This window comes from Mytilus trossulus, chromosome 3, assembly GCF_036588685.1.
Source record: "Mytilus trossulus isolate FHL-02 chromosome 3, PNRI_Mtr1.1.1.hap1, whole genome shotgun sequence".
NCBI lineage: Eukaryota > Metazoa > Mollusca > Bivalvia > Mytilida > Mytilidae > Mytilus > Mytilus trossulus.
In genome coordinates, this window is record NC_086375.1 from 47,952,000 (window position 1) to 47,962,583 (window position 10,584).

At 29.8% G+C, this 10,584-nt stretch overlaps 1 protein-coding gene across 2 annotated transcripts; it reads right to left on the minus strand.

The window, feature by feature from the left end:
* Window positions 1-577: 577 nt before the first annotated feature.
* LOC134711680 (centriolar and ciliogenesis-associated protein HYLS1-like) lies at window positions 578-10,584 on the minus strand. Of its 2 annotated transcripts, none has more exons than XM_063572445.1 (9): window positions 10,321-10,410; window positions 6,032-6,154; window positions 5,468-5,563; window positions 4,803-4,879; window positions 4,159-4,343; window positions 3,545-3,600; window positions 3,045-3,127; window positions 2,475-2,693; window positions 578-1,248 (listed from the first exon to the last, which is right to left on the minus strand). In XM_063572445.1, exons 2-9 carry the CDS (start codon window positions 6,138-6,140, stop codon window positions 1,114-1,116), a joined length of 960 nt encoding a protein of 319 aa, XP_063428515.1. In that variant the 5' UTR covers window positions 6,141-6,154; window positions 10,321-10,410; the 3' UTR covers window positions 578-1,113. The 2 variants fall into 2 exon arrangements, with proteins under 2 accessions (XP_063428515.1, XP_063428514.1); XM_063572444.1 differs by lacking the exon at window positions 10,321-10,410 and adding an exon at window positions 10,460-10,584 and having other exon boundaries at window positions 579-1,248.

Consider the following 10,584-nt stretch of genomic DNA (forward strand, 5'->3'; position numbering starts at 1 on the left):
TTATGATGTATGTCCAAAAATATTTTCTTTTCTTAACTGTCTAATGTTTACTTTTCCTTACTATCCAAAACAATGGTAAATCAGAGTAATGTTATGTAGTCATCTGTAAAAGTTTATATAATTTGGCATTTACTTTGATCAAAGCATATTCTTTCAAGTAAGGTTTTTGTTGTCTGAAACTATGAAATTATAACACTCTGATTGAATATTTTGTGAAGAAGATTTAACTGATGGTTTAAAAAGAGGTTCACATGACTTTCAAAGGACAGTACTGTTCAGAATTGTTCAGTGATCATAGGCTCAATTTTTACATACCAAATATAACTGACTGTTGGGAATATAAATATAATAAATTGCAGAATTTCGATTATTTTAATATTTTCTACAATTTTTTTATTCTACAATAAAAATATACTATTATATAAATACTATTTACATTACAATTGATTTAGCATATACATAAATTAAGCTTCTCAAGACAAATGCATCATTTAACTGAGAACACAAGCATCAAACAACCAAAGCAACTCTATATTTATTTTGTAGTATGCTACATATAGGTAGTACCTGAAAATTATGTTTTTTATTTTTTTTATGTTATTGGGTTGCTTTCTAATTAAGCTTTACCCAAATCTCCATGTAATCCTTTAATACAATTTTGGTTGCTGTCTGAAGAAAACAAATTGAGCATGATTTTGCAAATCAATGCAACATAATCAGAATTATATCTGCATATATATAAATATACAAAATATTGTATCATCAAATTACTCTTGTGTAACATCCCTAACTATAACACCTTGAATAAAATGCCTTTCTATTTTCTTAATTCAATATGTATATTTCATAAGATTGTTAAGCTGACAACAAATCATCTATAACTAAGATGAATAAAGTAAAAGTATTGAAGAACATTTATGATACACCCTGTTTTTTACATGTACAATAACATGAAGTATAACATTTTTCCTAGCCATGTTATTGAATCCATTTGTTTCACAATCTACAGGTGTTTTGTTCATGAATCTCCAATGATGATGAGCACTTCAGAAAGGCTTTAATTTCATGGTGCAAGACAAATGAAACGAAGCCAAATAATCAAATAGTTTTACGTCAACATTCATGATAATAACCATGTGGTGGCATTTGTCCATGAGCTAAGTCTGTTCTGATGTTCCATCGTAGTGATTTTCTATGTTTATCTGTTGGTACAACATACTTGTTAGGAACAAATACTCGCTGAGACCTCTACAAAAAAAAAAAAAATGTCATCAAAAATACTAAAATGAATAGTTCCAATACTCAATACATAAAAAGTGGTTATGTTACTTGTTATTTAGTGCTAATACTCATATAAAACCCTAACCTTTATAACAATCACGGCAATCATTGAACCAATAATAATTATTTTTTACTGAAAATACAGATGAAACTTTTTCTAAACCAGTGTAGTTGCTGAGAAAATTTGAGAAAATATTCTTCCGAGTATCAGTACAACCACATTGCTATATGTACAAAGTTCTGTTAGTATTTTTTAAGATTTAAAAAAAAACTCCCTGTACACAAAAAAATAATACATTTTCAAAAGTGTCATATTTTTTAAAACAAGCAATAATGTATACAATACAATACAATACAAAGTTTTTTATTGTCAATTATGACGCCCAATAATTTGAGCAGTACAATTAAGTTCAATTTCATACAAGTGATTACATATTGATTACATTGATTATTTAACAATTAAACAAAGTCAAGTCTTTTTCACCCAATTTCAAATAATATCTGCAAAAAAGATGAATATATATATATAGTTTTACAATATAATATAGATGGACAAACTACCGGTGACTAAACTGTATCTAGAATTGATTTTCTCTCTTTGAATAAAGTACACAATAATAAACTTACTTTTTTAATTATAACATTATCCTCAGATGACATTAACCATATTAATTTTGATTTATTTGGGAGGCTTTTAAAGTTTTTGTTAACCTTATTTAAGTAATCTATATATTCAGATCTTTTATTTTCTAAAACAGGACACTGAAGAAGAAAATGAATTTCATCTTCAACTTCAGTGTTACATAATTTACATGTTCTATCCTCCACTCGAAGCCCCACATATCTGCCTCTTTCAATTTCTAATTTATGTGCACTGACTCTAAACTTAGTGAGCAGTCGCCTTTCATCCTATATGAAGGTTCAAAGCAAATGAAAAACATGTTGAAATGACTGTAAGATATGGATTCAACCAGATCTTACATGTTATATATCTGATATATTGTGGTTTCTTTATTATATGTTTTAATAATACCAATTTCGTAAATTTTGTAGAATCAACAAATTTAAAAGTTCAATGCAGCGTAAATTTCCTATAGGCTTATAAGCATAGATAGGCAAAGCCATGAAACCAAGTGTCCACTTAAATACATGAATATGCTGTATGTTTATAAAGTACACATGTGTCTATTTACCTTTTCTATGACTTGATCTTGTGATAGCATCTGTTCTCTAACATTCCATCGTAAATTGTTATGTTTTTTCTCTCCAGGAGCCCTTTGATGAGACCATGACTGTCTGAACTGTTGGTATCTTGCTACAGGGTCTGACTTTCTCAGTTGTTTGGTTTGATCTGGTGCCCGAAGGATGACTGATGCAGGTCTAGGATCATCAGGAGCAAGTCTGTAAGGAGGCTAAAAAACAAAACGAAAGACTTTATATAAATTGGTACAAAAATATCAGTACAATGTATATATTACCTTGTTTTAAAAATTATAGAGACCAATTATACAAAATTAGCAAGTGCAGAGATTTAATTATAATTAGCTATATATAGTCTAATAGATTGAGCAATTCATTTTTGTGTTTCTAACAAATTGTTGAAACTTGACGAGGTGGTCCATGAGTTAGACAAATTGGACCAGATGAATACCAAGTAATTCAATTAATAGAAACAAATCCTTAGCCAAATTTTACACAGTTATCCCTCATTACAAAGTCAATGATCTTATTCAGTTAAAAAAACCCACATGTGAACTATTTACCTCACTTCTAGCTGATTGACATCTTCTTTCATCATCTCTGATTCCAAGTTCCTTTAATCTGTCATGGATATCTGATAAACTACCTACAACAGTATAATAACATATTCAATAAACATTTGAATTTTTAAAACACCTTTTATTTGAAATATAAATATCTTAAAGATAAAGATACTTTTCTGGCTTTTTTTTAAGGCCTTGATTGAAATGTGTAAAGAATTCATTTAATAAGCAGATGTGATATGATTTGCTTATTTATATATTATAGAAGCTATGGTAGAGAAAGCATTGTAATTTTGATTCATAGAAAGAACATAAAGATTTTCTGTGTCTTAGTAATTTTCCAGATTTTTTTTACAATATTTAACACACATATGATTTTTCATAAAAAGGTGTTGGGCAAATATTGAAAGTAAGACATCATTCCATTGAAGGTTATTTCACACATACACTTGACTTATCAAAAAAGAATTCCTACATTTGGATTGTTCCTGTTTACATACCTGCTTCACTTTCTGTTACAGATTCATCAATAACCTTTGAACCATCTTTCTTTTTCCTGAATATACATAAATAAACATTAAATTAAATGGAATGAATGGAGAAACAATAACATACGTTTAGTGCTTTAGTGGCTGTACTATTCCATTGTTATCAAATACAAAATGTAAATATTTATTGTTATTTATAATTGGTGAGTTATTCTACTTCTTGCTCATAACTTTATTTTTGGACATATGACAATAGATTTGTATGCAATTGTTTATAAATTACAGAACTTTTTATACAATATACCAAGGTCCAAGTATATGAACATTAATATTTATCAAATTTTGTAAATCAATTACTATTTTTTTCTCTTTTTTCTGTATAATTTGCATCCTACTTATGATTTTTTAAATTCACTTTAACAAATAATCCTCCAAATTAACAGCTTCCATATGATAATGTTTACCTTTTATATGATTTGTATCTTAGACAAACAATATTTTTCTGAATAGTCCTGCGTTTTCTTATTTTAGCATGAATTTAGACATCAATTATTTTATAAAGTGGTTCTCACCCATTAAATTCACTCTTTTATAAGAAAAAATATTTAACTTATACAATGTATCACCTGAGAACTTTTCTCTTGACTAGTCTCCTTTCTGAATCTGTTTCTGAGATATCATCTCTGATTTGTATCTGTGATGTGTCTGTAGTACTGTCATATAAACAAAAGTTTCCTCTGGCTGGATCTGTTACGTATGGCTTTCTATGACTGTCAGCATATCGGTTTTCTTTCCCTATATTTGATGTTCCCTGTAATAGAAATTTTTAAAACATTGGTTCTTTACCTTCTTTTTGCTATCTACTTGTTGTTATTTTCCTTGGCAGAAAAATTTAAATGTGTGATACTAATCATAATTAGTTTTTTTATGTTTGTGACATTTTACTCCAAATAAAAAATATCCTAGCATTATCTTAACATTAATATCAAATTCATGATTTTAATGACTTTTAATTTTTTTTAATTTCATAAACATGTGACACACAGTGTACTGGGTACTCATAACTGCAGGCCCGTAGCCAGGAATTTCCAGTGGGGGGGACTCAGAAACTCGACTTTAACAGTCACAATTCGAACAGAACATTGACTTTAACAGTGCTTTTTTGTTTTCAAGGGGGGTTTCGTCCGCCCTGGTTATGGGTATGTAATTGTTATGTAGCTTTATGACCTAAATGGATCTAAAAATTAATCGTCAAATCCATATTTCTTACCCTGTATTCCAAGAAACCAGGTGCATCATGGGAGACTTGAGTTTCTTCTAATGGATGTCTTCTTCTGGATGGAATACCTGTTCATTAAAAAAAGCATTTTTCACCAAGGTCACTTTATATCTTAATCATTTTTGCAACATTCCTTTTTTTTAAGTCTTATAAAAACCAAACAAAAACAACTATTTCATATTACACATATGGAAATAGAAAAAGTAACTTGTTTTTTTTTAAATGAATCAGAACAATTACATGAATTAACTTGACAGTTTTAAAAGGACTAATGTTCCAGTTGCTTTTATCATACATATTAATAGGGAATGCCTCTTTTTGAGATACATGTAATATCCTTAAAATATTTTTCATATCTTTAAATAATCCTGATTAACTATCTATAACATGTATAATATCAATTTCATAACTAGCTTCATGGCTTCATAATCACAAAAAAAACTTTAAACACTGATTTCAAAATACAATGTACCAAGGTTTTTAATACATGTATCATTATAGAATTACATTTGATCAAAAAATATTTTTACAAAAATGGCAAATGCATTAGTATGAATAAATGAAGATATATACCAGGTTGTGTGATTAATTTTTGGTTAATCAGCAATGCAACCTAAGAGAATGGTCAATGCAAGTCAAAGCTACAATGTACATACCTGCAACAGACCCAGTTGTATCAGCTATATATGAAGACATACTTGTGTTCTGTGAAGACAATTTACTCCGTTCATGTTTTATAAGGGATCTCAAGTCTGTAAAAAATTAAAATCTTTATTACTATCTATTCTGAATTATGTTCAAGATAAAATAGTGTGATCAACAAATCTTAAGGAGGTACATAACACTACACAATGCTACGAGAGATTACTCTGTAAAAATCACCTCAACATTTTAATCACATTGTATTGCTAATTAAATATTCTGCTTCTCAATGATCAAAATTAGTGTTTGTCAAAACTGCTATATTTCCAATAATTTTTTTCCAACAAAGTGTGTGGTTCAAGATTTTTTATTTTTTTATTTTTTTTATTTTTTTGTCAAATGGTCTATTAACATGATTAAGTAAATACTTTGTCAAAATTTTATGACAATTAAATGAGCTAAATTAATTTTAATCAAGGTGTTTAATATCACTTTGACTGTAATTTATAATAAAAGTTATGATAGAAATATGCAGTACATACATGTATCTGTTCATGTTCAAGGTTTTAAATACTAACCTGTTTTGAATTCTTCAAATCTTTGATGTGGGACATTTCCATAACCTAACTTTGATAGTTCATCCCTTATTTCATCATCGGTAAAATTTACATCCTCTTCCTCATCCATCTTTGTAATAAACACTGAAAAATGGTCAATTTAATTTTTATCATGTACTTGTACAATGTATCATGTGTACATTTGTAACTAATTATATATAAGAATAAAATGGCAAAAATTTCATTCAAGCAGACAGCAAGGGGATAAAAAAAATATGCTTAAAAGCAACTATTGTGACAGTGTATGATAAACTTTATTCAATTTAAATCTATCTCTTCATTTCAAAGCTACAGTTAATTTTAACAAAAAAGTGTAACTAATCCGTGATTTAAACTCTCCCCTCGCATAAAATAAGACATACACCATCTAGCCTACATTTTGTAACTACATGTACCAACAGAATTTCTTCAATGACCACATAGAACATGCATAGACAACACTTTCTCGAAATTCAAGCCAAGGCGGACACTTTGAAATTCAGCACCCTTCGGAATAAAATTAAAGATTTGACATTTTATACCTCTTGCTGCCAGAAGGACACATGTGTCCACAATGGTTGTGCTTTGTGTTAGTATTAGTATATATATTCATCCTGGCTTTACATGTTTCTCATCAGTCTAATAAAATTAAAGATTAAACAGATGGTCCCCAATCTGCCAATCTGAATATAACATGATGGTTACATCATTAGGGTATACATATCACACCATACATTAAATGACATCATTGTTGAGCATTTGACAACAGTCACCAAAGTGCAGCTATAGTTTTTTCTGGCACATGAAATGCATTCATATAACCAGTCCTCTTATGTTGTAGTGGTTCACTACTATTTCAAGCTATGGTGAAGGTTTGCATCTGTTTACACAATTGATCCTGCTACATTTGTTTGAACCTATTGTTCAATGGTTGCCATTTAGGGGTAAAATGAATGACCAAATAACACTGTTATTATCCGAATAACACTTGTAATGACTGAATAACACTTGAAATTTTAATATTAGTTAGTAGATATAAGAAGATGTGGTGTGAGTGCCAATGAGACAACTCTCCATCCAAATAACAATTTAAAAATTAAACCATTATAGGTTAAAGTACGGCCTTCAACACGGAGCCTTGGCTCACACCGAACAACAAGCTATAAAGGGCCCCAAAATTACTAGTGTAAAACCATTCAAACGGGAAAACCAACGGTCTAATCTATATAAACAAAACGAGAAACGAGAAACACGTATATATTACATAAACAAACGACAACTACTGTACATCAGATTCCTGACTTAGGACAGGTGCAAACATTTGCAGCGGGATTAAACGTTTTAATGGGGCCAAACCTTCTCCCTTTTTCTGAAACAATAGCATAACATCACAACATATAAAAACATACGATAAAATATCAATTGGTGCACATATTGGTGACTTTTAAACATTGACTATTGAATAATAATACATGAGAGATGTATTTTATAACTTAACCAGATGCTCCGCAGGGCGCAGCTTTATACGACCACAGAGGTTGAACCCTGAACGGATGGGGCAAGTATGGACACAACATTCAAGCTGGATTCAGCTCTAAATTTGGATTGTGATTAAATAGTTGACACAGCATAGGTTTCTGACACAGAATGAATGTGGTCTAATGAACTTAAAATTTTTGTTTGCCTTTGAGCAATTCACTATGCTGTTGAATATTAATCCTCTCACAAAAATGTTTGAAGAAATTTTCTTTTTATTTTCATGAAATTTCAAATTAGAAAGATTGAACCCCCCCCCCAATTTTTTTTTCACATCCCCCTTTCCTTTATTCCAAAACCGATCTCAATTCAAAATTTCTAATGGAGTTTGCAACAATAATTACTCATTTAAATACATCATAAAATATTAAAATGTAAAAAAAAGTACTTGTTATCACTGAATGGTAAAGATTGTTTTAATTTATCAGTTGGTAGTAAAAGTGAATATACATTGTTTATTGTATAAAACAATGATTTAAGTTGATTCAACTACTATTCTGGACAAAGAAAGATAACTCCAATTGAAATTTCTGGCTATTGCACAATATTGTGCAATTAGATATTTCTTGCTATTGCGCAATACTGTGCAATTGAAAATACTTGCTATTGCACAATACTGTGCAATTCAAGATTTCTTGCTATTGTGCAATACTGTGCAATTGAAAATTTCTTGCTATTGTACAATATTGTGCAATTGAAGATTTCTTGTTATTACTGAGTACTGTGCAATTGAAAATTTCTTGCTATTGCACAATACTTAATATAACAATTTTGGATCCTGATTTGGACCAACTTGAAACTGGGCTCATAATCAAAAATCTAAGTACATGTTTGGATTCAGCATATCAAAGAACCCCACGAATTCAATTTTTGTTAAAATCAAACTAAGTTTAATTTTGGACCCTGTGGACCTTAATGTAGACCAATTTGAAAACAGGACCAAAAATCAAGAATCTACATACACAGTTAGATTTGGCATATCAGAGAACCCCATTTATTAAATTTTTGATGAAATCAAACAAAGTTTAATTTTGGACCCCTATTTGGATCAACTTGAAAACTGGGTCAATAATCAAAAATCTAAGTACATTTTTAGATTCAGCATATCAAAGAGCCCCAAGGATTCAATTTTTGTCAAAATCAAACTAAGTTTAATTTTGGACCCTTTGGACCTTTAAGTAGACCAATTTGAAAACAGGACCAAAAATTAAGAATCTACATACACAGTTAGATTCAGCATATCAAAGAACCCCAATTAATCAATTTTTGATGAAATCAAGCTAAGTTTAATTTTGGACCCTTTATTCTTCAACTGTTAGGACCAAAACTCCCTAAATAAATACCAACCTTTCTTTTATGTTCATAAACCTTGTGTTTAAATTTCATAGATTTCTATTTACTTATACTAAAGATATGGTGTGAAAACCAAGAAAAATGCTTATTTGGGCCCCTTTTTGGCCCCTTTTTCTTAAACTGTTGGGACCTTAACTCCCAAAATCTATACCAACTTTCCTTTTGTGGTCATAAACCTTGTGTTTAAATTTCATTGATTTCTATTTACTTAAACTAAAGTTATTGTGCAAAAACCAAGAAAATGCTTATTTGGGCCCTTTTTGGCCCCTAATTCCTAAAATGTTGGGATAAAAACTTCCAAAATCAATCCCAACCTTCCGCTTGTGGTCATAAACCTTGTGTTAAAATTTCATAGATTTCTATTCATTTTTACTAAAGTTAGAGTGTGAAAACTAAAAGTATTCGGACGACGACGCAGATGACTACACCAACGTGATAGCAATATATCACCAAAAAAAATCAATTTTTGCGGTCGTATAAAAATGATTTACAGATAGCAGTCTGCCAGATAATTTCATAAAGATTATTTTATATTTAGTGTGTACATCGGCAAATTGTGATTTCCGGTATCACGTCCGTTCGCACCCATTTTCGAAGTGCACACTAAATTTAAAAAGTTTTTTATGAACTTATTGGCTTTTTGTAAATCATTTTTAAGTTATAAAATACATAGATAATATATAATAAATTTAATATGTAATCAAAGGTTTAAAAGTCACCAATATGTGCCTATATTAAAATTTCAAGTGTTATTCAGTCATTACATGCATTACAAGTGTTATTTGGATATATTATTAATGTTCTTCGGTCATTCCAGGTACGGCCAATTTGTGGTGTAGGTTATAGTTGATGCTCCATGTTGAAGGGGGGTCTCATTTGGGATTCTGATCTGGGGATCCCGCTTACAGTTTTGTTCGAATTCTGTGTCTTGCTTACACTACATGTATGAACGTAAACAATTCTATTTTTTTTGTCATTTTGCAAGTCCCGCTAGACTTCATTTCCCATTTTCACGACACAATAATTTGACTTTCACATGTCACTCTTAAACGCTTAGACCCCAATAAACCCACTTGAAGGCCATACTTTGACCTATATTTATTTACTCCTTTTTAACATTGTGACTTGGATGGAGAACTGAATGCAAGTTATTAATCTTGACATACACATACAATCTATTAAATTAATGTTCAAGGATGAGACATGGTATACAATCAAGATACATTTGTAAATCAATTAATTCTATTTTTTCAGAAAAATTGTAAATTTAGTATCATATAACAAACCAGTATTCTTATCTTTGCAATAGCAGAAATAAACATTATCATTTAAACAGTTATGACTGTTCAAACCTTATAAAAATATTCAGATCAATAACATACCAATACGTTCATTTGCAAGGAAAACATGCACGAGCTTGTTCTAAGACTAAAGAATTATTGGACAACCGCTTTAGTTACATTTTCAACTTTAGTTTCCTAATGTAAAATGCAATACTTTTTTATAAAAATAGTTAATTACCGTTAATTTATATACTAAAACTAGTTAACTGTGTTTCTGTGTAAATTTTCTAAAAATCTGTGATTCAAAAGTACGATCGAATCTCCATTTGTAAACAAATCAATAATGCCTTAAGCGACAGGGCA

Excerpts from the sequence above, each read along its gene's own strand:
- LOC134711680 (XM_063572445.1), bottom strand. The coding sequence starts at position 6,140 with ATGGATGAGGAAGAGGATGTAAATTTTACCGATGATGAAATAAGGGAT. Across the intron at positions 3,601-4,158 it reads GTCAAGAGAAAAGTTCTCAG|GAAAAAGAAAGATGGTTCAA; the intron begins GTGATACATTGT and ends ATGTATATTCAG. Across the intron at positions 1,249-2,474 it reads AAGATCAAGTCATAGAAAAG|AGGTCTCAGCGAGTATTTGT; the intron begins GTAAATAGACAC and ends TTTTTTTTGTAG.